This window comes from Monodelphis domestica, chromosome 3, assembly GCF_027887165.1.
Source record: "Monodelphis domestica isolate mMonDom1 chromosome 3, mMonDom1.pri, whole genome shotgun sequence".
Classification (NCBI taxonomy): domain Eukaryota; kingdom Metazoa; phylum Chordata; class Mammalia; order Didelphimorphia; family Didelphidae; genus Monodelphis; species Monodelphis domestica.
Genome location: NC_077229.1, coordinates 63,595,532 through 63,622,787, shown reverse-complemented (window position 1 = coordinate 63,622,787; position 27,256 = coordinate 63,595,532). Strand labels below are relative to the sequence as shown.

General features: G+C 39.1%; 1 protein-coding gene across 3 annotated transcripts in view; it reads right to left on the bottom strand.

Moving 5' to 3' along the window:
- Positions 1–17,872, bottom strand: part of LOC100025782 (ceramide synthase 4-like) — a 45,615-nt gene extending 27,743 nt beyond the window's left edge. The window contains exons 1-2 of one of the 3 annotated variants that reach the window (XM_056822062.1): positions 17,766–17,872; positions 17,271–17,352 (exon numbers count right to left, since the gene is read on the bottom strand). Coding sequence is in view for 1 of the 3 variants with exons in the window: in XM_056822061.1 (XP_056678039.1) it covers positions 13,398–13,477 (80 nt within the window). In the remaining 2 variants the exon portion in view is untranslated. The other 2 variants (XM_007489488.2, XM_056822061.1) reach the window with 2 other exon arrangements.
- Positions 17,873–27,256: the final 9,384 nt, after the last annotated feature.

The following is a 27,256-nucleotide window of genomic DNA, read 5'->3' as shown; positions in this document are numbered from 1 at the left end:
TTTACAATTGAGAGTTGATTATCTTAATACTCCAAATGATTTTCAAAAACTGTTAGGGGATATCAATTGGATCCGCCCATTCTTAAAAATCACCACTGCAGATCTTAAGCCTCTATTTGAAATCCTAAGAGGAGACCCTTCCCCTACTCCACCCCGTACCCTTACAGAGGGAGGGAGCAAGGCCTTGACTCTAGGAAATCGAGCAATTAACAATCAGAAATTGTCCCGCTTAGACTATAGTCAGCCTTGGTCTTTTATAATACTCCCCACTGAGTACAATACAACTAGGTGCCTGTGGCAAGATTTGCCGCTTGAATGGCTACACCTGTCTAACTCTACTCGGAAGGTTATCTCCTCATATGTCATGTTAATCACAGAATTGATCCTCGAAGGTCGTAGGAGAAGTAGGGAACTCTTTGGCGAGGAGCCCCCTTTCATTATCACTCCTCTAAATGCTGTGCAAGTTGACAATCTGTACTGTCATTGACCAATTGGCAAATCGCTAAGGCAAACTGGAGAAATCCTCTACCACCTTCTTCAGAGTCCTTTGCTACAGTTCTTAAAGACACAGGCAGTCATTTTCCCCGCCAGGTCTTCCCCAAACCTTCTTCCTCCCCGCCACTACCACCCCCCCACCCCCCACCCCCGCCTGCCGCCATGTTTTTACAGATGGATCCTCCAATGGGAAAGCAGTAACAGTGATCAATAATGAGCCATTTATACAAGACACGTGAGAATGTTCCACACAGCGTACAGAAATTCTTGCAGTCATTTATGCCTTTAAAAAATTGGTTAATGTGCCCTTCAATTTGTTCTCCGATTCCCAATATGTAGTCAAACTTTTTCCTCATATTGAAACTGCCAGCCTTCCTTCCTCCAAAAGTTCCATTCTCTGCCTCCTACTAGAATTCCAAAAACTCATTCAGGCCTGTGACACTCCATTTCACATTGGATATGTCAGGGCCCACTCATCATTGCCAGGCCCAATCCATGAAGGGAATCAGCTCGCTGACACCTTCACCCGTGTGTTCCTCACAGCAGTCCAAAATGCTGAGGAAAGCCACAAAATTCACCACCAAAATGCCTCTTCACTTAGGCAGCAATGTCTCATCACTCAGGAAGCCGCTAGAACCATTGTCGGTCACTGCCCACACTGCCCCTCGCATTCCCACCGCCCTGCCCATGGGGTAAACCTACGAGGCCTCATGTCTGACCACTTCTGGCAAACAGACATGACCCACATCCCCTCTTTCCGCGTCTCTTATGTGCGAGTCTCCATGGATACTTTCTCCCATGTCATCATGGCCACAGCACATACAGGTGAGACCTTCAAAGATGTCTCACAACACCTGTTTGCATAACGGAACAGTTGTTAGGTGCAAAGCAATCCCATGGCTGTTAGGATTAAGCTATTTTCCCTTTGTTATTTTTGTCCACTGATCTTGCCACCAGTCGGGATACCCTGGAGTCGTTGGCAAGGGTGGACTTTGCACCCCCCCCCCCCGCCCCCACTCTTTAGTCTTGGGGAAAACTAGGGTTGGGGTCAGAATTTAATCTCTGTCTTTGTGATTATGCAACCAAGTTCTTCCAACTCTATAAATATTTACTCTTTGACCCCAATGTTAATGTAAACATTTTATCTTGGCAAATCCTAATGGAATGACAGTATTGCCTCCTACCCCTTAGTCCTTATCTCTAGAATGATAATCAGACTATTTACTATATACTTGGCAACCCTGAATCCAGAACACTTCCAGAACCTGTGAATTTACACAGATTCTGTAGGGAAGGCATTTCAGGAAGTGCTCAAGACAGTAGGTTTCACAGGGTCTTCTTATCTCAGATAGGAATATAGGGGATGGAGTGAAAGATCCTCAACATGTTAGCTACCATAACCCTTATGGCCAATGAAACATATAAGGCCATAGGTATTCAGGAAAGAAGTTTTAACTCTCTGCCACTGAAGGTTTTAGCCCACTCTATTACACGCAAATATTTTCTAGCTAGAAATGGATGCCTCTGTGCCCTTGCCAATGCTTCCATTACGTTTGGGAGAAGATCAGTGGAAAAGTAGAATAATCCATGAAGAATATTAGAAGATACCTGGTACAGGTCTGCTCTCTAAGGCTGAGCAGATGGAGTCATGGTATTTGTCCTCCTTTTTTCAGGCTAAAGGTTCTAGAGGATCAGTGACCTTCTACCATCAGGCATTTCTAATTCCATCTTAATTGCTAAAGTATTAATGTTGGTCCAAAGTGTCTTGACATAATCGAAGAAGCACTGCCTCCATTATTTAATGTCCAATTGGTTAGGTTGAATCTCCCAGAAGGTAAAGCTTATGGTGAAATGTACTGAGTAGAACCAGAGGATGGACTGAATAGCCTGAGAAGGCCATGGCCCAATTCTCTGATGTTTATCCCTTGTTACATAACTCTTGCTTGCTTAAAGTATTAACTATACTTAGTTTTGTTGAAAATTGGCTGATGAAACTCTCCGGCAAGCTTGCTGATACAGCACAATTATAATTCTTCCTCATCCCTAGTAGGTCAAACTGGTTAATTTTTAGAAATCCTCTCTCTTGCTACTGGTCCATGTTCCCTGACTGCATCACTCCCAGGTGACATGACAGCTGCCACAGCTGACCTTTTGCTTAATAATCTTATATAAACCCTCAACCCTACATGCTCTGTACCTTCAACTAGAAGGCATATTCCACTGGTCCTCAGGGCCCCATTCAGCATGCTGTCATATAGGATGGTGAGGGGGAGGGAGGGTGCATTCAATTCTATCCCTGGGAGAATTGCTATTCCTCTGACAATACCCTTCTATGCCACACTAAATTGTGAGTATCCATAAACCATAAACTAAACCATCCAGTACTACTTCATGCTTTCACCCTATGCCTTAAATTTTCATGAAAAATAACAAAACAAGTAATTTCGATGTTATAAAATTATAATGACAAAGCTTGACCCCAAGACAAGAGATATGAGCAGATACTTTTCCTTCTTTTTTTTTTGCAGAGATAAAGAACTCATGATATGGGATACTGAATAAACATTAAACTTTTTTCTTTTTTAGTTTTTTTTTCCTTTTTCCCTTTAAAAATTATTGCTATAGAAGGTTCCCAAGGAAGAATTGTGGGGAGAGCTACAGTAGAAAATGTAAATGATGTTAAAAACTAAATATGTAAAAAAAATTACATAAAAATTAGAAAAACTAAAATATTGTTAGTAAACATCCAGAAATTGAAGCACTAATCACAAAGGGCCAACATGCCTTCAGGAGTAAGTCATGGTATTAAAAGTTATGGAAAAATAGTTCTCAAAAAATTGCAAACTATTAGGTGCCCCAAATCACTTAATAGGATGACATATGCAAACCAAAACCAGTCTGAAGTTTCATCCCCACCCAGAAAATTGGGAAAGATGGGATTAGTCGATTATGTAAGGACTTCTGTGAAAATAGGCATTTTAATGCCTAGCTAGCAGATCTATTGGTGTAACCATTTTGAAAGGCATTTTGGAATTATGCTAAGACTATTCTATATACTACCCTACAGAGGGGGAAGATAGAAAGGAAAGTCTCATATACACAAAAGCATTAATAAAAGCACATTTTGCAGTAGCATAAAATCAGAAACAATGCAGATTTTATGAACCATTAACTTTATGAACTGATACACAGTGAAATAAGAAGAATCAGGAAAGCAATGTATACAGTGATTGCATCAATGTAAATGGAAAGAATTTGCAATCACAACAAAAAATCACAATAAAATACAATGCAATCATAATTACTGAATCTGGCTTCAGGCAAGAGAGGAGAATGTAACTCCCTTCTTTTCAGAAGTGGGATAACTGGATGTGGGACATTATTTAAAGTTTAGAGAAGATATATATTCTGGTTAGTTTTGCTGAATTGCTCCCATCTTTGTCCCACCCTCTTTCTTTTTTTATTCTTCATTCTAAGGGATGGATCTCTATTGGGAGGAAAGGGGAGAATATTGTCATTGACAGTAACTCATAAATCATATCTGCTGATTTATTTTTTTTTTTGGTGCCCAAGAAAGTAGTTCATTTGAATCTTGTGACTCAGATTCTTTAAAAGCACCCAAGTGGAGCAGTTGTCTTAGGTCAATGACTTGAGACAGTCTTTCTCTCTCCTCCCCCCCCCCCCATTTCTCTCTCTCAATAAAGCATTATAATATGTATATTGTAAGTTGATTCCAAAACAGAAGAATGGTAAGGGCTAGGCAATGGGGGTTAAGTGACCTGCCCACACAGCTAGGAATTGTCTGAGGCCAGATTTGAAACTAGGACTTCCCATCTCTAGGGAGTAATTTTCAGACAACTTGCTAATCCACAATGAAATTGTGGATCTGAACATATAAATAACAACTTCCTTTAGTAGTGTTCATTTTTTTGTTTGTGATTATGGTCATCAGGATGGAAAATCAGTGAAACCATAATGGATGCTATGAAAGGAAAAGCCATGCTCCAGGTCAGTAGAAGAACAGAATTTGAACCTAGATTCTCTTGAGCAACTGAACTCTGCTTTCCTTAATGATGTTCCTTGCCATTTTATCAGGGTTCTTGGTGTTTTAATGGAAGTCCTTTATTCTGGCCATAGAAGTAATGGTCAATTTTTCCCACTCATTTACCAATAACATCTTGGTTCTCAAAGCATGATCTGCAAATATTGGGCAGGCTAGTTTCTTTTTAGTAGTCGAAAATTTATTTATTTGGGGGTCTGGACTTAAAATTTCAATTGTATAGGCAACTTTTGTCAAGGAAACTCTCTCTACCCATGCAAATTGGTACCTGCTTTGCAACTCAAAGTCTTAGTAGCTTGGGCTACCAAGACACTGACCTGTCCAGGGTCACACAAAACCAGTGTGTCAGAGGTAGGACTTAAATCCATCTCTCTCTGACTCCTAGGCCAGATCTCTAACCACTCTCTCATGCTACCACTGTTATTTGAGATTACAATGTGGTCATATCTGTATTTTAATTTCTGGAATAAAATTGTCCTTTTATAAAAAAAAACAACACCCAGATGTTTTACTACTATCTCCTTATTTGTCTTGGGTATCATTCAACTTCTTACTAGCCATTTTTATTCAGTACTTTCTAATTCAAAGGACATTCTAATTGACACAGGAAAGAAAAGCAAAATAATCATGATTTTTATCTACTCTGATTCTTCTTTGATTCTCTGATCCTTTTCTTCCAAAAGAATGTTTAAAAAAAGGCAAAAAGTCATTGTATGTAACATGTCACACATTTGGATTTGTCCTCCTTTATCTCTCCATGCTTTCATTTTTTGGCATATATCTACTTACAATTTTATGTATTTGGTGAGTTCCCTGTATATCCACATTCATTTCCTTTTTCTTCCTCACTGGAAATATTTCTCTTTGTAGAAAAAATGTTTTGTAGTTTGAAAATTTTATTCTTGAATGTTTCCCATTACTGCTGGACTAAGATTTATAGTAGAAAGGAACCTTAGAAGCCATCTAGTGCAACTCTTTCATTTGTGAGATAAAGAAGCATAGGGTAAGTCTCTTAAAGTCACTTAGGAACACAAGGTAGGATTCAAACCCATTTCCTCAGACCTCATGTCCAGTCGTTTTTCTCCTGTAGCACCTCTTCTCTCTTACCTAACTTTCCTTTAACCTGTTGAAGTCTACTCTTCCCCAAATCAAGGGTACATGTCAAGCTTTTCCTACTTTTCCTCTCCTCAATGAAAAATTCTAAGATGAATTGAACACTCTCCACCCCCATATTCCCTTTATTTATACCTCATGGCAGAATAAGCTTTTCCTTCTGTTATTTTCTCTATCTTTTAAAGGATGAAATGGCACTGCCTCAGGATACAATGGATAACCTTGGTATCTTTGGTATCTGACCAAGCTCTAAGTACTCCACAGCTCCTGCTCTTGCTGCCTTTGTGGCACAATAAAACAAATTGCTCACATCCACCTATTCTTCTGGGAAACCCTCACATGTTGGGGTAAACACCCTCCTAACAACACTCTTTGCTAAATACCGAATTCACAGATTCCTACAGTATATAAAGAAGTATAGGAGAGAAAAAGGAATACATATGGTCCCTGTCCCTTGAAACATATGACTTCCAAGGGTCTTCTAGCCTGAGATGCAGCAGTATTCTAGCTGTAGAGTACTAAAGAGCAACTAGGTGATGAAGTAGATAGAGTACCAGTTTTGGAATCAGGAAGATCTGAGCTCAATTCAAGTTTGAGATACTTACTGGCTATGTGACTCTGGGTAAGTCACTTAACTCTATTTGTCTTAGTTTCCACATCTGTAAAATGAGCTGGAAAAGGAAATAGGAAGCCATTCTATCTTTGCCAAGAAAACAATAAATAGGGTAATGAAGAGTCAGATAAGATTGAATAACAATTAAGAGTGACTCAAAATATTTGGCTTTGCCATTTACTGCTTGTTATCTTGAGCAAGTCCTTCAAATAATCAATCAATGGATTTCTGAAGTACCAAATATGTGGCTAGGCATTTTACTAAGCAAGTAAGAGAATGATATTTACATTATAACAATGGTCTAGACAACATATTCAAATGTAATATAATTCAAGATCTATATCAAACCAATGCAAAATAACTTGAAGTAGGGAAGCTATGGGCCATAAGGAAAGTCCCCATGTAAAAAGGTGGCACCTGAACTTTCATTGTAGAGTATGTGAAGAGGAGCAATGCATATAATTATGATAGAAAGGGAGATTGTGAAGGGCTTTCAATGCCAGGCAGAGAAACCTGTTTTTGAGCTTTGTGGTAACAGAGAGCCACTGGAATTTATTGAATATGGAAGTTACATGGTCGTCAAATTTGTGTTTTAAGAAAATAATTTGGCAACTGTGTGAAAGGTGGATTGGAGAAAGGAGAGATTAGATTTTAGGGGATATTAGAAGGCTATATCTTAGTCCAGCCAAGAGATGATGAAGGATTGAACTAGGGTGGTAGCAGTGTGAATAAAGGAGAGAAATGTGAGCTATTGTAGAGATAAAATCATCAAGATTTGGCAATTGATTACATATATGGCTGAACGAGGATTAAAATTTGAGGATGACTTAGAGATTTCAGAACTAGGTGACTGGAAAGATCATAGTCCCCTTGGCAGACACAAAATTCAGAAGACTGGTGGGGAGGAGAAAGATTATAAATTATGTTTTGCACATGGTGAGTTTGCCATACTTGCTGGAAAAAGAAAATGAAATATCCAATGGACAATTGGTAATGCAATGATGTTTCCACTTTCTCTCCTCTTACTTTCTCCTTAACTCCTTATAATCTGGCTTCTAAACTTATCATTCCATTAAAATCTCTCTCCAAAGTTACTAGTGATCCATCTGACAAATCCAATGGCCTATCAATTCTCATTCTCCTTGACTTCTCTTCAGCCTTTGACTATGTTAATCACTGTCTCTTCTTTGATACTGTCTTCTCTCTAGGTTTTTGGCACACTACTCTCTTCTGGTTTTCCTTCTACCTTCCTGACAATTCCTTCTCAGTCTCCTTTGCTGGATTCTCCTCTGGATCATGCCCCCTAACCATAAGAGTCTTGCAGAGTTCTCTACTGGACCATCTTTGTTTATCCCTCTATACTACTTCACTTTGTCATCTCATCACTTTCCACAAATTTAATTGCCATCTCTATGCTGATGATTTTCAGATCCACTTAGCCGTCCCCAATCTCTCTATTGATCTCCAATCTTGTATCTCCAGCTGCTTTTCAGACATCTCGAACTGGATGTCCAGTGAATATCTTGAACTCATTATGTCTAAAATAGAACCCATTTTTCCACCTCCCAAACCCTTTCCCACTTCTACTTTTTCTATTACTATAAAAAGCATCACTATTCTCCAATCCCCTAGGCTAATAATCTGGTGTCATCTTCTACTCCTCAGGATCTATCATATCCAATATGTTGCCAAGGCTTATTGATTTCACTTTTGCAGCATCTCTTCAATACACTCCCTTCTTTCTTTTTGGAAGACTCCAATCTGATGTAGGTTATTATCATATCATTCCTTGACTATAGCTATAGAATGTTAGGAAGTTATCCTGCTTCAAATTTCTTTCCATTCCAATCCATCCTCCTTTCAGCTACCAAAGTGATTTTCCTAAAGGTCAGGTCTGAGTATGTAACCTCCCCTCTCCCAGTAAACTTCAGTGTCTCCTGGAGCAAAAGCAAAACTTCTGTTTGGCATTCAAAGCCCCTTATAGTGTTTCCAGTCTTCATACATCTTATTCCCTAACATATGTTCTTTGATCCAATGACACTGATCTCTTTGCTATTCTACAAACAAGACAACCTATCTCCCAGTTTCAGGTATTTTCTCTGTCTGTGCCCTATGCCTGGAATGTTCTTCCTCCTTATTTCTACCCTCTGGTTTCACTGAATTCCTTCAAATTCCAACTTACCTTAGCCATATACTTTCCAGGGATAGACACATAGATGATGAAGTTGGTGCTCCCATTACCAGACCAACTTACTATTTGGGAGGCTCCAAAGGATAGTGTAGGAAGAAGTTTTAGGCTGCTTACTAAACTTAAGGTCTACAGAGTCATAGTGCTGACCTCACTACTGTACGCTTGTGAAACCTGGACAGTATAAAAGTGCTATTTCAAGAAACTGAATTACTTCCATTTAAATTACATTAAGAATGTTCTGATCACTTGGCAAGATAAGGTGCCAGACACTGAGGTCCTTTCTTGAGCTGCACTGCCAAGCATTCAGACTCTATTACAGAGAGGGCAACTCTGAGGAACTGATCATGTCGTTCTAATGAAAAGCATAGAATTGCCTAAAGGACTGTTTCCCAGACAATTCACACAAAACAAGTTCTCAAAACAGAGTTCAGAAGTGCTACAAGGACAAGTTCTCTCTGAAAAACTCTAGGATTGATTGTGAGATGTGGGAGACACTAACTAGCACAGGACCACCTGTATGGTATGCAGAATTGCAATTGCTAAAAAAATGTGAGATGAACAAAAAATTTTTTTAAACCCTTACCTTTCATCTTGGAGTCGATACTGTGTATTGGCTCCAAGGCAGAAGAGTGGTAAGGGCTAGGCAATGGGAGTTGTGACTTGCCCAGGGTCACACAGTTAGGAAGTGTCTGAGGCCAGATTTGAACCTAGGACTTCCCGTCTCTTGGTCTGGCTCCCAATCCACTGAGTCACCCAGCTGGCCCCCATCCCAAATGTTTATTAGAGGTATTTGTGCCCAATCTGTGACAGAGCCTTCTAAGCTTGCATTGGCCTGCTCAGCCAGTCAGATAACACCATACATTAACTCCCAAATTGTGATGTCATTCTGGTCCTTTTTGAATATAAAGGACAACAACAAACCAGTCAACCAGAAGAGCTGACCTTAGCAAAGTAGGCTGCCTATTATTCATCAAAGACCAGAGTCTAGGAGGACAGAATAAGGGATGATTTCAAGATGTTTTGAAATAAAGAAAAGAGAAGGGGATTATGGGGAAATGACCCTATTTTCTCAGCCAAGTATGAATTGAAATCCTCAACTAAGAGAGCAGAGAGAACAGTATGAGAGGCTTGAAGAGAGAAAGACGGGAATAGCTGCTTTGGAGAATGCAAAAGAGAGGCAATTAAAAATGTATATAAAAATGTGACCATGCCTACTTGCCATCTCTGGGATATAGTACTTCATTTCTTGTCTCATTGCTTTTACACTGGTTATTCATCATGCCTCGGATAATTTCCTTCCCAGCTTCTAACCCAGAATTTCTAACTTCCTTTTAGGTGAAACTGAAGCACTCTTTCCTCTAGGAACCCATTCCTACCATTCATTTCTAGCTACTAGTGTCATACATCCCTTCAAAAGTTCCCTTTCCTCTAATCTGAATGCATCTTGAATATACTGGTTTATACATGTTGTCTCCTGCTTTAAAAAAAAAAGAAAAGGGATTATTTTTGCTTTCTATATCTTTCTATTACTTACCATAATGCTTGGCACACAGCCACTTAATGAAGGCTTATTGCTTGCTTTCTTGAATGACTGACTGTTATTGTGAGATCTTTGTTGAATTTCGATAGCATAAAATAGTAATTGACCTGGTGAGAATGGCTGCACAGCTTCTTTCAACTTCCTTCAGCAATAGAGAAAAAGGAACAGAGGAGACAGAAGGCGATTCATGAGCAGAGACTTGAAAAGAAAAGATAGACCCCAACTATGGAGTCAAGATTGAAGAGAAGAGAGTGTGGCCAAAGCCTGGGTGATGGCTTGGAAAAGTACTGAGGAATGGAGAAATTGGAGATGAGTGGAAAGAAGGGCTTGGTTGTGATGCAATAAACGAATTTCAAAAATATTTATCAAGGAAGTTTGGCACTTATGAATGAAAGCAACATCAAAGGTGTGACCATACTTGTTCTTGCATTTATATTGAGCATAAACCAAGTGTAGCAACATGCAATAGCTGTATATTTCTGACCTGTGTGCAGAGGAGAATTTCTAGTTTCAGTTTCTAATCCTTGAAATATGCAGGAAAATAAGTAGGGCAGGCATATCAGAAAGCATATCAAAAGGAAGTATATATCTTTGCCACTCTGAATCACTAGACCCTGATGCCTGATAGAGACTGAGTCTAGTAACTAGCTATTGGAACTCCAAAAGGAGCAAGCCCTCAACCATTTTGCTCAGACCCCCAAACCAGGTAAGGAACTTGTACAGCTGAGATCAGATCAGGCAGCAGTCAGACTTTGCTTGGATTAGATCACTGTATCAGACCCCTTTGGGATCACTGAAAGCTTTTAGATGCTCGGTCTGAGTTGTTCCTCAAATCTAGAATAAATATCTCAGTTATTCCCTCCAAAAGGGCACAGAATTCAGCTTTATTTAAAGTCTGAAGTCAGGAAGTAGGGTAGAAGAATGAACAAATAAAAGTTACTATGGTGATAGGGATATACAAGAAAGAGAAACAGAAGAGGAAAATGACTTCAAACTATGTAAAATCAAAGCCTCACTATTCAGACAACAAAAACATTTTTTTCAAGTCAAAAGACAAATAAAATAGAAGTAAAAGTAAGGTATCATAATATAATTAATTGAACTGGAAAAAAGATTAAGATGAAATTTAAAAATGGATTACTTGAAAAGCATGACCAAAAATAGAGTCTATGTGTTGCACTTTGAGAATCAGAAAAGAAAACTGCCCAGGTCTCTTGGACTAGATGGCAAAGCAAAAATGGAAAGAACCTACTGGTCACCTCCTGAAAAAAAAAATCCCTAAACAAACACTTTCAGACACATTATTGATAAAATCTAGAGCTTCCAGATCAAAATAAAATATACCACAAGCAGTCTAAAAGAATTCAAGTACAGAGGAGCTACAATACAGATCACTGAGGACTTTGTAGTCATCACTATAAAGAAGTGGAGAGCTTAGAATATTATTATATTTTAGAAAGCCAGAAATACAGACTCACAATTAAAAACAAGTTGTTTAGCAAAACTTAGTATGATCATATTGGGCAATAGGGGTGGATGGGGAATGGAACTTTATGGTTAGATAAAGAACTTCCATGTATTCTTGATGAAAATATCAGAGCTACAAAGAAACTTTGAAGTATAAACATAGACATCAAGAAAAACAAAAAAAAGTTAACAAATGAATAAAGGACTAAATAAAGATAAACTTTTGTTGTTGTTCAGAGATTAAATGTTCATGGGGTTTTGTTGGCATATTATTGGCATACTGGAGTGGTTTCCCATTTTCTTTTCCAGTGTGTCCCCATTTTATAGATGAAGAACTGAAGCAGACTTGATTAAGTGACTTGCTCTAAGTTACATAGCTAGTGTCTTAAATTGGATTTGAACTCAGGTCTTCCTGACTCTAGGCCCACTGTGCCACCTAGCTGTTCCAAGAATAAACTGTTTACATTCTAATAATGAGATATGATAACAAATATCTCCTCTGAACCCTGTCTTTATCAGAGGTCATAGGGAGTTTAACTAGACAGAAAGGCTGGGAGTAGTTTTGTTATATTTTAACAATTAAAAAAAAGAAAAAGGAAAAAAGGAATTCATTATGGAAGGTAAAGGAGGAAGGTTAGGGAAATTATTTCATAAAATTGGGGTGTATAAGTAGAAATCTATACAAATAAGGAGGAATGGAGTGGTAGAAAGGCTTACACTTGAAACTCACTCTCATCTGACCTGTTCAAAGGAGGAAAGAATACATATACACACAGTACACAGACCTACACAAAGAATTGCACATAGATGTATACTTCATTCAACAAGGAAGTAAGAAGAAAAAGGGAAAAGGAAGAAGGTTAAATTAGTGGGAGATTAGATTAAGGGAGGGATTGTTCCTAAGCAAAACAAACTCAATTAAGGAATCTATATCGATTTTGGATATAAACCTCTTATTTCATGGCCATATATACACTGCAGTATTGAGGCTTATTAATTGAATGACAATTGATATCCTTATATATATAAGGATTACATATATATGGATACTATAAACACATACACACAACTCTTTTTGAAGTGAAAAAAAAACTGGAGCTAAGGGGATGCAAATCAATTATGGAATGGCTGAACAGTATGACATATTAATGTGATGGAATTCAATTGCGCTGTAAGAAATGACAAAAGAGATAATTTCAGAGAAACCTAGGGAGAGTTCTGTGAACTAATGCATAATAAAATGAGCATAACCAAGAAAGGGAGGATAGAAAGAACATGGATTTTTGGTGTTTGAAAAAATATAAAATTCAAAAATCCTCTTATGATCTGAGAACAAGAGAAAGTCATCCTACTACCCGATAGATCATGGGACCAAAGCACATGCCTCTTTCCCCAATCCCTGTCGAGACCAAAAGCCCCCCAACCCCAACCCAGCACTGATCCAAACCATGAGACAAAGCCTCAACAGCACCTGGTAGAACATCAGGATTTCCCTATCAAGTCTAGACAAATGACCCTCCCAACTTTGACCAATAGAGGCAACACAGATTACCTCATCCCAGACAACCACCCTATAAGAGATTGCCCCTTTTTCTACCCAGGTGGAGACTGATAGCCATCCATAGGTTTTGGACTCTCCCCTTGCTCTCCCTTCCCCCCCCTCCACTGCCACTTCTACTGCCATCAATGTCCCATCTCCCTTTACCCCCACTTTTCCTCTAATGAAACTCTACTGTATTATTCATTCTGTCTCATTCTTCTCAAGTCAGATCCCCTGTCAGCTAGGTCTGACAGTAGCAACTATCTCCAAAGATTATTGTTGATTAAAGAAGATAATACTTGAAAAATACCTAGCACATAACCTGACACATAATAAGTACTTAATAAATGCTTGTTCCCTTCCCCAGGATGCTCTTACAGGTCAAGATCACAGTCAGTAGATGGTCTAGCAGGAGGTAAGCCCAGGTCTTCTGACTTTAAGACCAGACCCCTTTCCATTCTGTTTCTCCAAGTCACCTGGAAACCACATGGACCTACTCCCTGCGTGGTCCCACCAGGGCTCCCACTGCCCTGACTGTTCTAATCCACTTCACTTTGCAAAGGGCCCTCATCCCTTCAAGGCCAATCTTCCAGAATGGAAGGAGAACCGAATTTGGAGTGAAAGAACTTGGATTGAAGTCTAGGCTGTACTACTTTTTGGATCTTCTCAATTTTAAATTGTGTCCTATTATCACCATTTCTTCCGCTGATGATCTCTGTCTTTCTTCTCTGCTGATTTCTGTCTCTTTCCATTTTCCCAGAAGTCCAACCTTATCTGGACTTTTCTCTCTTGAACATGTTCAACATGTAAGCAAGGGGGCTGAGATTAGAGTCAGGAATACCTACCTTTAGCTCCTACCTCAGATACTAGCTTGTGAATGGGCAAGTAATTCAACCTCTTTCAGTCAGACGTCTTTCATTTACAAAATGGAATGTAATAATTACTTACCGCATAGTACCTATGAGTCAAACACTCTGCAACCTTAGAAAATCCCCATTGTATTTGTTTTATCTCTTGCATCATAATTTGTCAAGAAAGCTCCTTTCTGGAAGCCTAGGACAACCTAGCAGTTAGATTCACAAGTGGTCTTCAAGGTCTTTCTTTCAATTTTAAACTAAAAAAGAAATTAAAACCCTTACTCTCTGTCTTAAAATCAATACTAAGTATTGGTTCTAAGGAAGAAAATGGATAAAGGATAGGCAATTGAGGTTGTGACTTGCCCAAGGTCACACAGCTAGCAAGTGTCTGAGGCTATATTTGAATCTAGAAGCACCCATCTCTAGACCTGACTCTCTTTCTATTGAACCACCTAATTGCACCAGTCAAGGCTCTTTCATACTGGATTGTCATTGATGTACATGGGGCAAGGGTCTTTCCTACCCAGAGGCAAGAAGTCTCTTTAGGAACATTTTTAATATTGCATCAATAACCCAGCATTTATTAAGGGCATATTGTGCACCAGCACTATTCAATAGAATTCCTCTTATCTTTTGTCCATTTATTCTCAGGTCACAGGTATTTCTTCTCTGGAGGAGCCAGCTAGAGCCTGGAAAGCAGAATTTTAATTCTTCCAAGGGTGACCCATTCATAAGTTCTCAGCCTTTCTTGACTCATTCAGAGCTGCCATATGGGCCAGCCTGGGGACCCTCTTTAGTTTAGGGGTTGAGAGAGCAGAAGATGGTAGGGGCAAGAATGTGATCTGGAGGGTGCCTTGGGGTAGACCTACACCTGCAGCTGACTTCAGGACATCTTGGCAGCCTAGAATGTGGCCCTCTCCATGGAGAACACATGGTATAGTGCAGTAGATAGTATAGTGTATCCTGGGTACCAAACCTGACTATATTCTTGCTTAGCTATGGGACCATTAAGTAAAATAGCTTCCATTTTCAGGTTAGTTTTTTTGCAATTCTACCTGAACTCCCTACTTCATGAGAGTAATCGATAAAAATGTACAAAAAAAAAAAAGGAAGCTATCATTATTATTTCCCATCTTTCTTATCCAATCTTCATTTACTCAGAATTCTTGCTGTGGCTAAAGATAGAAAAAATACAACCCAACCCCTGACTTCAGGACCTTTACATTCCTTTTGGGGAAGTGGAGAGGAATGACATAGACACTAGGCATGGGGTAGGGGAGAGAGATGCCTTAATTCCCCTTTCCTCCTTAATTCTAGTGCTTTCCCTGTGTTAATTATCTCCAATGTATCCTGTCTATATTTATCCTTTCTTGTTTGTACATAGTTCTTTGCATAATGTCTCCTTAAGGAAATTATCAAACAATCATTTCTGCTTGGTCCTAGAGGACAGAACTAGGAGGGATGGGTGGAAGTTGCAATGTGACAAATTTTGCTTTGATATTAGAAGGAACTTCCAAACAATTAGGGCTGGTCCAAAGGAGAATGGGCTACTTGGGGAAGTAGTGTCTCCCTTTCCCCACTCATTGGAGATTGTTAAGCAAAGGCTGCACAAGGGATATTGTATGATCACAGAGGAACTAAGATGGGGTGAACAACCTTTGAGCCAACTTCCAACTTGATTCTACAATGGAAAATATTCTGAGTTTAGACTCAAAGGGGGAAGGAAATGAACATTTTTAAAAATCTCTTCCAGGAACTACACTAAGTGTCAGGAACTGTGCTAAGTGATTTAGGAATATTCTCTCATTTGATCAACTCAAAGAATCTGATTTCTAATTCTGCTTTTCTTTATCTGTGAAATGAGAGGTTTGGCGCAGACAAATCCAAGGTCCATTTCAGAGGCTCATTTCACAGCCTAACTTTTCTGATCACTACCAGTGGTTACTTCTGCCTTCTCTCTCATTCTGCCATTTTCCCCCTCCAATTAATTTAGGGCTTTGGTGACATTTGAAGCTGAATAAAAGTGAGTGGCATATAGATGCTGAGAAAAAGAATTCTTAACATCTATTGCCACGTAAGAAATGACAAACAAGTTAATTCTTTTAAAAAGACATGGAAAGACCTATGTGAAATAACAAAAAGTGAAACAAGCAGAGTGAAGAGAACATGATATATAGCAACAGAAATATTGTTTGAAGAATAAATTGTATGTGCCTACCTCTGGAGAAAGAACTGATAGATAGAAATATGCAAGATATAATTTTGTATATCCTTTTTTTTTGTCAAATGATGCCATTTCTAGTTTGGGAAGGGGTGAGAGAGAGGGAAATACCTAGCAGCTTTAATATAACAAATGAATGAATGAATTTAAAAAACCCTAATTCTCACAACAGCTCCAGTAGGAGATTCCAGACTCCCAATGAAATTAAGAGGTAGAGTCATTGTATGATTAATCTTTAGATCAGAGTTTTTCAGTCTGTAGGATATCTATTACTGGACTTTTTTTTAAATTCTTGACTTCTGTTTTAGAATTGATACTAAGCATATTAAGTATTCATTCTAAGATAGAAGAGGAATAAAAAGGGCTAGGCAATTCAGGTTAAGTGACTTGCCCTGGGTCACACAGCTAAGAAATGTCTCTCAGGTATGGTACTCTTATCTCCTGTACTGACCCTATTACTGTACTTCTAAAGTGCCACCATTCACTCTCTTCAAAGTGGAAATGAAAGGGATAGTGGTATAGTGAAATAAGAGATCTAGTCTCTGAGTTCAAAAGACCTGGTTCAAAGCCCACTTACTAGATGGGTGACTCTGAATAAAAAAAGCCCCCTAACCTCTTGGTACTCAAAGATAGCTCTCTAAGATGGTAAGTTTCAAAGGTGGTAAACTACTTTGGTAAAAGGCATTTCCTTATCCCAGAGCTCTATAGACCAATAAAAATCATAGGACTATTCTCTAACTTGATCCTTCAAAGTGATAACTTTTCTTAATTGAGCTTTTAAAAAGCCAGCCTTTACTATTTACTTCTAGATGATTCAGCTTTGCTAAGGTTCACTAGTCATTAGAGTCCACAACAAAATCTCAAAGACCTAGTTTTATTCTTAAGAGAATATGAGATCAGGTAAGTGTCCACTATCCTTTTCCTATCCCATTGGACTTTAGGATAATAATTTCTCTTCCTTAGAGGGCATTCCCCAGTAGCATTCATACCTATACAATTGGTATTTCCCTCACCAGCCCCTTGGGCTACACATGTCTAGTCTGCTCCTCTTTCAGCACCTGCTTGGGGCAGGGGTAAAGGTGGGTCCATGAAGGGCTTTTCCTTTGATATGATCCCCTATTCACCCAGTTACCAATTATACACACACAAATAGGAGTTCTAGTTCTCACTTACCTGATGCTGCAACACCAGAGTTTGCCCAGGCCAACTCAACCTCCAGTAACTTAAGGTTATGAAGCAGAAAGATGTTTCCCCCCTGGAAAAAAGGTGTAACTGGTAGCCAGATAAGTACTTCCCCTTGTCCTCTACTCAGAGGATGCTCCAGGAGGACTGTAAGGTGGGGGCTAAGGGATAGAAATGCTGAAAGAGCCTGGATGGGAGGAGTTAGAAGGATTGAGGCAAAGGGAGTGGTAACAAGGAATAACTAGGTGAGTGTTTTGAAAGTTCATGGGCCCTGCCAGACTGAGGAGGAGGGAGGCATAGAACAATCTCAGGGACAGATCTTAGGGAAGGATCTCAGTATTCTTTGGAGCTGCTGGTGGTGAGGAGGGAGTCTAATGGTTGATGGCTCTGGGTATGGTGAAACCTGGACTTGGAGGGCAGAGGGGACCAACTAAAGAAATATCATGGGGTAACAAAAGGTGGGGAAACAGAGGACTTCTCAGGGACCTTCCATGCAGGTGTGCTGTGCAGAGATCAGAGAAGAGGAGATAGGAAGCTGCAGGAACAGATGTGCTGGTAAGGTTGAAGTTTGGTCAGATTCTGCAGAGGCTACGAGGAGCTTAGAATTAGATTGAAACTTCAAGTCCATTTTATACCTTCCTGTCAGCTTGATAGTGTGCCCTGCCCTCATCACATAACAAGAAGAGACCCAGGTGGCTGCAATAGCATCCAAAAACACCTCACCCACTCTCCTTAGACAATCAAGAATCTTCCCACCCACCCTTTTAGTAGCTTCTGAGACATTCCCAGAACCCCACCCCAACTCTACTTTCCCTATCTTCACTCCATTCACATCCCTAACACAGTACACACAGGCAGCAGCCCCACCCAGATATAAATCCACCCTTTGCCTCTAGATATCCATTCCCCTACCCCCTAGTAACATGGCATTCTTAACAAAGACCCACACTGCCATCCCATTTCAAACAATCACCTCAAACAAAAATCCAGGACATCCATCCCTGTTCCTTATAGCTTTGACCACTCACAGTCTGTCTCCTATCCTCCCTCAGGGTTCTGGGCCCTCTTCATAATATTCATGCCCTCTTAGATGCAACTGTCTTCAGATGAGAGCCACAGAAACACACTACCTGCCTCCCTACTCACAATCTCTCTCCCTCCCCATAAACATGCAGAGGCATGCACAGATAGACACACAACTAAAGCTGAGCTGCCAGACTGAGCCAAGATCCCCTCTGGCTTTTTTCTCTCCCTGTAAGGTTAATTGGATCCCTACCGTTAAAGTGTAGAATAGACCTCACCTATAAAATTAGAGGGATGGCCGAAGGGCCAGGTGAACTTGTCCCCAAATGCAAAATAAGGGGAATTGTTTAGGTACCTTCAACATGCCAAAGGAACCATGATCAAGGGACTGATGCAGTTCAAGAAGTTTCTGAATGCTGAAGTCCCTGCCCATCTCTGTTGAATCTCTTCTCCTTGAGGATCTCTGTTTCCCCTAAAGGGAATTCTAGAAAGAACTCCAAATGGAGCTCCTGATTCATTTCCCTTTAAGATTTTTTTCTATTGTTTTCTATTTTATTATACCTTTATTACCTGAAATACACAGATGATAATACCAGTAGGAGACAAAGGAGTCTCCCCACTCTGCAACTTTTAGTAGTTGAATGATTAGACTGTCATTTAGGGAAGAGTTGGCATTGGAGAGAGAGGACTGTCAGAAAAGAATTCTATGGATATATTGATTAGCTTGACTCAGATGAAAAATGAAGTGTCTATTTAGCCAAGTCACCCAACTTTTGACTTGAGGCTTACTACCAGACTTTCAACAGTTTGAAGTCTGGCTTGTGACAAGGAAATCACTTTAAAAGACTGATATATATTAATTTAAGGTCGCCAAGGAATTCAGCTATGTAATTCCTACATGAAAATTCAAGTCAGCAGTCAACCTTTTATAGAGTTTAATTACAAACAGGAGGAAGAAAGGAATTAGAGATAGAGAGAGAGAGGGAGAGAGAAAGGGGAGAGAAGGGAATAGGGCTTAAATACCCCTTCTGTTTAGGCTGGGCCAAAAGGCCCAAGCCCTTAGATAGCTGAGGCAAAGAAAAGAGATCAGTCCCTATCACTCATGTGACCAAAATGGAGAAACAGTCTCAGGGGCCTCCACCTCCAGCTTCCTTCAGAGCCAACTCTCAAAGCACCACCTCTCAGAGCAAAAAACCTCTCCAACCAACCCTCCTCAGTCCTCAGACCCCTCTATCTTTAAGGAAACCATCCAAGTTCCCTCCCCTCAGTTCTCACATCTACCAATCACTGTCCATGTCTTCCCTGTGCCAATGGTGGCTCTAGCTTAACCCAGGACCACCCAGAGGTCTGTGGCTTTGTACATGTCTGTTGAAGGTCATATTCTCAAATAATTAAATCTTGATCCTTTGCTGCAGCCCTTCCTAAATCCTGATAGGCCTGAGTGGGGTGGAAATTGTATTTTCCAAGACCTGGTTCTGTCATTCCAAGTATCTCTATTGTATCAATTCTAAAATCAATCATGACTCAAAGAAATTCCTGTTCTATGCTTAAGCATAGGTCAAAGCCCTTTCCATTGTTCAGCAAAAGGTTTCTGTCCTAAAGTAATCTTAAGAAGGGAGGAGGAGGAACCTCCCATGCCAATGGAGTTCACATTCCAATAGAGTTCCCACTATCAATAGGAAATTTTTCAAGTATGAAATTTCCCAATGGTGAAATTTCCAACATTTATAAGTCTAAGAAATTTTAAGGTTTACACTAATCATCTTGAAAGGGTCCATTTAGTAGATGACATGAAGTGCAATTAAATCCCCAAGTTCCCATTTGTAAAAATGTAAATGGATGGGACATATCACAATCTCATACCAGAGGAGCTGGGAAGTTGTTACTAGGGTATGGTACCCTGGATGGCTGCCAAAAGGGAGAATCTCTCATTTTTAACTCTTCAGCTTACTCTACCCTTCTACCAGAATGATCTAGATTCTTTGTGAAGTTTTTTTTTTTTAAACCCTTACCTTCCATCTTGGAGTCAATACTGTGTATTGGCTCCAAGGCAGAAGAGTGGTAAGGGCTAGGCAATGGAGGTCAAGTGACTTGCCCAGGGTCACACAGCTAGGAAGTGGCTAAGGCCAGATTTTAAGCTAGGACCTCCCATCTCTAGGCCTGGCTCTCAATCCACTGAGCTACCCAGCTTCCCCCTTCTTGGTGAAGTTTTTAGACCCAATATAAACAGTTCAGAAGTTTTTTGGGGGGGTCTTTTTCTAGATTTCTGCCACATTTTGTCATAATGGCAGTAATAGATTTTTAAAAAAAATATCTCAGCCATAGTTGAAAGATTGCTACACCTGTAAAACTTGTGACAAGTATACATTAGCTTCTAAGGTTTTTTTAAAATGTCATACCGCACACTCATGTGAATCTGAATGATAGTGGGTTTGTTTGCTATTGTCATTAAATGGGTTATTATAACTTTGGGGGTTTTGATACTTCTTGAATGCGCATTACATATTGTACTACTATTCTTTATTTTAAAAATCCCTGTTACTTTGTAAAAAAAATCATTTGAAGTCACATCATGGATTATGGTCAAGTTAAAAAGGAAATGGATCTCAATTTTTGGTGAGAAACCTTTGTATTCTGTTTTCTTAGCTGTATTATGGAAAAATTAGCAGGATCAAGAGCAATGCTACAAAGCAGTATCAAGAGATCCTGCAAGGCAGAAGAGCAAGGTTCCAGAACTCTGGAGAAGGGACAGGGGCAGTTTCTTCTTCTGAGAGAGACAGTTAAGCAGCCAGGAGTTGAGTTCCAGGCTAGTTATTCTGGGGTGGACCTAGGGAGCTAGATATTCTCTCTCCTGTGGCTTTGTGATCCAGCCTATCTCTATGAATCCTGCTGATGCTGAGAGTGATTTCCAACTGAGCTGCTCAATACTCCAGAGGACAACTATCAGTGAGACCTTTCCTTTGAATCCTGTTTCTGCTACCTTCAATTCCTTTCCACTTTTATATATTAAGTAAGGGGGTTTAATTTAACTAGTTGTAGGAAGTAGATTTGTAGGTAGTAAAGTATTAAATAGTGTAGGTTAATCACTTGATTTTGGTTTTAGATATATCATCACAATTCCCTTCCCTTCCTTCCCTTATCTTAAAATAAACTATTTTAGTCATACACACACACACACACACACACACACACACACACACACACACACACACATATATATATAATTTCAATGGTTATTTCAGCTGACACAGTGTGTCAATGATTGCAAGCTATATATTTTTGATTTTTAAAACTTTGTTATTATTGGGTTTTTTGCATGTGCAATATAATATTTCAGTTTTATTTTTTCTCTCCTTTTGTATTTGAAGCACATGTCAATATTATTGAAGATTTTTCTTTACATTTTTTTTATTTTGCAGTAATATAAGTTTAAAATACATTTCTCCTAATGTCAATGCATACCAAAAAAGCTCTAGACTATAAAATAATGCCAATGATTGTTTAAAAATTAAGGGACTTTGCTTAATGATTCTGTCTGATTCCAAGAGAAGGGAACACAAAGAGCCATTGCACAGTGCCAATGGAGCACAAATCTACTTGCATAGTGCCAATTGAGCACAAGGTTAAGGAGACAAAACCAATCCTACGTGTATTAATGACATTCTATGCAAAGAGCACAAGGACTTGATTATGTGTGAGACTCAAAGTTGAGGCTGTTAAACATGTATTAAATGAAGGACTTCCATTTACCACACATTCCATATTAAGTAGATAACATAGAATATTTTAGCTCCATCCTGGCTCCCATTTGCTGCTAAAATCTAGTCCATTTTCTCTTTCACAGTGAGGCAAACATTCTGTAGTCCTGGCTACCGATTGGGGAAGGGCATAATTACATAAATCACTTTAATTGTACCCTTATTCAAAGACCAGTAATAGGTTTATTTTTCCTCTACTTAGAATTTTTACATATAAGACTTTGATATTCATGTAGTTTTTAAATTTTGTTACCTTTTTATTCCTTTATTTCTGATGATTATTAGTACATCTCTTAAAATGTAATATTTTTAGTATTAGAGACTAATTTTAATTTTCACAAACCCTACATCAATATAGACTCATAATGGGTGAATGACTTGAGTATAAAGAAGTAAACTATAAGTAAATTAGGTGAACACAGAATAGTATACTTGTCAGATCTTTGGGAAAGGAAATATTTTAAGACCAAGCAAGAGTTAGAAAAAAATTACAAAATGTACAATAAATTGTTTTGTTTACATTAAATTAAAAAGGGTTTATACAAACAAAACCAATGCAATCAAAATTATAAGGGAAGCAACAAATTGGGAAAAAATCTTTATAACAAAACCTCTGACAAATGTCTAATTACTCAAATTTATAAAGAGCTAAATCAATTGTACAAAAAAGTCAAGCCATTTCCCAATTGATAAAAGGGCAAGGGAAAAAAATAGGAAATTTTCAGATAAAGAATTCAAAACTATTAATAAGCATATGAAAAAGTTCTAAATCTCTTATAATCAGAGAAATGAAAATCAAAACAACTCTGAGGTGCCACCTCACACTTAGAAAATTGGCTAACGTGGCAAAGGAAAGTAATAAATGGGGATGTGGCAAAATTGGACATTAATACATTGTGGAGTTGTGAATTGATCCAACCATTCTGGATGGTAATTTTGACCTATGCCCAAAGGGTGCTAAAAGTCTGTCTGCCTTTTGATCCAGCCATAGCACAGCTGGGTTAATATCCCAGAGAGATAATAAGGAAAAAGACTTGTACAAGAATATTCATAGCTGTGCTCTTTGTGGTGGCAAAAAAAAATTGGAAAATGAGGGGGTGTCCATTGTGAAGATTGGATTTGACTCTCTCCTGATTGAGGGTACTTAGCTCTTCCTTGATTGTGAAGATTGAATTGTAATCCCCAGGCTATTTTTAGATTTAATCCCCAAAGTATAAGCACAGTACTTAAAGTTGAGTATGGAGATCTACCCATTTTGAATTTAGCCACAAAAGGTGCAAACACCCATTTCACACATTGAGTTGGAGGTCTGTGACCCACATGTGAAAGAGTGGGCAGTCCTGGAGCAGAGGGTCGGCTATGATTGGTAGACATAAAAATTTAGGGGAAGTGATACAAGAGAAAACGTCTTTAAAAGTGGAGTTCCGGAGGCAGCTGGGTAGCTTAGTGGATTGAGAGCCAGGCCTAGAAACAGGGTGTCCTAGGTTCAAATAAATCAATTGGTGCTGACAGGCCAAAGAGAGGAATAATCTCTTTTAAGTGCACCTTCTGGCGAGCATTGGCTCTGACTCTGGCTCTGTAGGTGCGGTGGTGGAGGGTAGATCGGCTCACTTTTGGGTGGGATCTTTTTCACCCTCTTGTAGTGTGGAAATTCCCAAACCCCATGAACCTTCAATGCTGTGGCCTATTGTAGAGTTCCTCCATTCTTCTGAAGATTGTTTTTATGTTCTTTTCAGGTAGTCTATTTCTGTGGGTGCTGGGGAGAGGAAGCGTCCCACATCTAGACTGCCGTCATGCTTACCTGGAAGTCTTACACATCTTTTGTACACCTGCAAATTGATTTTATCTCTATGCCCAAAGCTGGAAAGTATACATTTTGTCTGGTAATAGATCAGCTGGCCAGATATCCTGAAGCATTTCCTACTGCTCAAACTTGGTTATTGTTGCCAAGTTGCACTTAAAAGAGAATATTCTTCACTTTGGCCTGCCAGCACCAATTGATTTAGAAAGGGGAAGTCGTTTTACTGATTTTTTTTTCTCTGATTTATTCTTGTTTGAGGATAACTCCTAAATTCCATGGGCCATACCATCCCCAGAACTCAGGCTACATTGAGAGAACAAATAGAGATCTTAAAACTATGATTGACAAATTGTCCACTGAGACTAATTCAAAAATGATGACATTCTCCCTCTGGTCCCATTTTACCTTTGTATTATATCTTTGGTAGGTCCAAACAGAGGCTGTTTGCAAAGTCAGACACAGGATTCCCTTGTGCCAGGTTCAGACTTCTACCAAGTATCTCACTTTGGCTGCCATTTTGAATCCTCTATCCCTGAGAACAAAGGTAAAATAAGACCAGGGAGTACTATTTCCCATCTGCTTCAAAATCTAGTCCCTTTTCTGTCTTTTATGGTGTGCCACTTTTCTGTAGTCCTAGCTGCTGATTGGGTAAAGGCATAATTGCTACTATAGGCTTATGGGCAATAAATCACTTTAATAGGGTCCTGATTTAAGGTCATGTTATAGGTTTATTCTTCCTTACTTTAGAATTTTAACACATGAAACTTTGATATTTTTTGTTTCATCCAGAAGTTACTTTTTCTCTTTTATTTGTTTTATTTTTATGTTTCTGGTTTTTTTTTCACAATTGATTAATATACCTCATAACTCAACCATGTATCCCAGGGTGATCTGTGTGTTGATGAACACACATCTGATGAACACCCCCTCTTGGGGCAGGGGGTTGTATTATTATCCTATCATGCAAAGTTTAAATTCATTTGAGAGTAATTTTAGGATAAGAAACGTGCTAACTCTTTGAATACAGAAAGAGGACCTTTTGGAGAAAGTGCCATGAAGATGCCTGCAGAGACCACACACTGCACCAAAAGATCCAGAATGAACTTTTGGATATATTGATTTGAACTGTAGGGGGTTGAATGCATTTATTTTTAATGTGCACTCATGCCAAAGGGGATTCCCCCCAGTTGGCTTTTTATCAATGCACCTAGCAATTATTGGTTTTGTTCTCTTTATCTTTTGTTTCCCTCTTATCCCTGTAAGATTAAAATTAATATACAATAACTCCAAGTATTATATTTTAAAAGATTTATTAATAAAGGAATATAAAAGGTACTTATCTAACAAAATAAAACCACATGCCCAAACTCTCCTTGCCTGTTTAAAAGAACCACTCCACCAAAGCTGTGTTAGGAAGAGAAGAGAGCAAGAGGTAGAATTAAACAAAATTTATCTCCTGCCTACATCAGCACATAATGATGGGAGGAGAGTGGGGTTCTGGGAAATGAAGTCCTGAGGTACAAAATTATAATTACACAACTCCCCCCTGTGATCCTTTGGGAGACTAGTCTCCCCAATGGATCATTTAAACATAACCAGCTTATAGCTCTAAAAATCTTTAACTAAAGATATATGCAATATTGCAGTTGTTAAGAGGAAATTACAATAATTTGGGGATAATAGAGAAATAAAAGAGAAAAAAAACAATGATTGCTACATTGACAAAAAACCAAGTTGGAGGTAGTTCTCTTTGGCATGAGTGTACATTAAAAATAAATGCATTCAATCCCCTACAGTCCAAATCAATACATCCAAAAGTTCACTCTGGATCTTTTGGTGCAGTGTATGGTCTCTGCAGGCATCTTCATGGTACTTTGTCCAAAGAGTTCACTTTCTGGATTCAGGGAGGTAACATGTTTCTTATCCTAAAATTACTCTCAAAAGAATTTAAACTTTGCATTATGGGATAATAATACAACCCCCCCCCCCGGGGGGGCTGTTCATCAACATACAGATCACCCTGGGATGCATGGCTGAGTTATGAGGTATATTAATCGATTGTCAAAAGAAATTCAAAACATCCAAAAAATCAAAATAAAATTTTAAAAAAGTAACTTCTGCATGAAATATAAAATATCAAAGTCTCATGTGTAAAAATTCTAAGTAAGGGAAAACAAACCTATAACAGGTCCTTTAATCAGAGCCCAATTGAAGTGATTTAATTCCCACAAGCCTGTAATAGCAATTATGTACTTACCCAATCAGCAGCTTAGTTAGTTAGTTAGTTAGTAGTAGTCTCTTGGTAACCGAGGATGACGATTGTCTTTGTGTGTTTTCATCTATGGTGTATAGATGAGTGTGCACAAAGACACTTGTGCATGGAGATTTAAGTGGAAAAGTCGTTGCACAGAGATAGTCCCACTCTCTCGGTGTTGGAAGCCTGGGTCCAGTGGCACAAAAAATCATTACACCTGGAGACTTCCTCAGCTGCATTGGATGGTCGTGTTGTCCTTAGTGCTCTGCTACGTCGCCATCTCAGCCATTGAACCTTCTTGTTGGTTTCTTCCACCTGTTCTGCCGAAGCAGTCTTCACATGCTGGGTGAGCAAAGCCCTGGTTCACCAGGGGTCGATGACCTGATGGCTACCCTTAAAAGGTTTGGCCAGCCTGTCGAAGCCATTCCCTGGGGTGTGGCCGCTGCCACATGCTAGCAGCTACTGGGAGCCACAAGTGAGAGCTGGGTGTCAGGTGGGGGTCAGAGGCTGGAGCAGCTAGGACTACAGAAAATTGCTACACTATGAAAGACAGAAAAGGGACTATATTTCAGCAGCAAATGGGAAAATGCATTCCCTGGTTGATTTTACCTTTTCTCTCAGGGATGGGGGATCCAGGATGGTAGCCAACTTTGGTACTTGGTAGAATGTGGCACAGAGAAGACCTGTATCTGACATATGTCAAACAGCCACAACCTCAAACCTCAAAAATGTTCAAGTCCCCTGTCTTGGCACATAATCTCATCAATCCCACCAGGATTGATTGGTCTCTTTGACCTTGTGCTTGTTGGTACTGTGTAGTGATTCTTTTAGAGATCCCTTATTCTGGAATCAGACACAATCATTAATGAAAGTCCCATAATTTTTAAACAATGAATGTCAGGTTTCCATAGTCTAAAGTTTTTGGGTATGCATTGACATTAGGACTAATGGACATTTTAAACTTATATCCTAGTGCAAAAAAAAAAAACTATTCATAGTGGTAACGTGTGCTTCAAGTACAAAAAATGAGAAAAAAACCCTCAGATACTCTATTGTACATACAAGGGAAAACAATAATAATAAAAAAGATTAAAATAAAAAATATAGCTTATAATCAGTGACACACTGTGTCAGTCAAGGA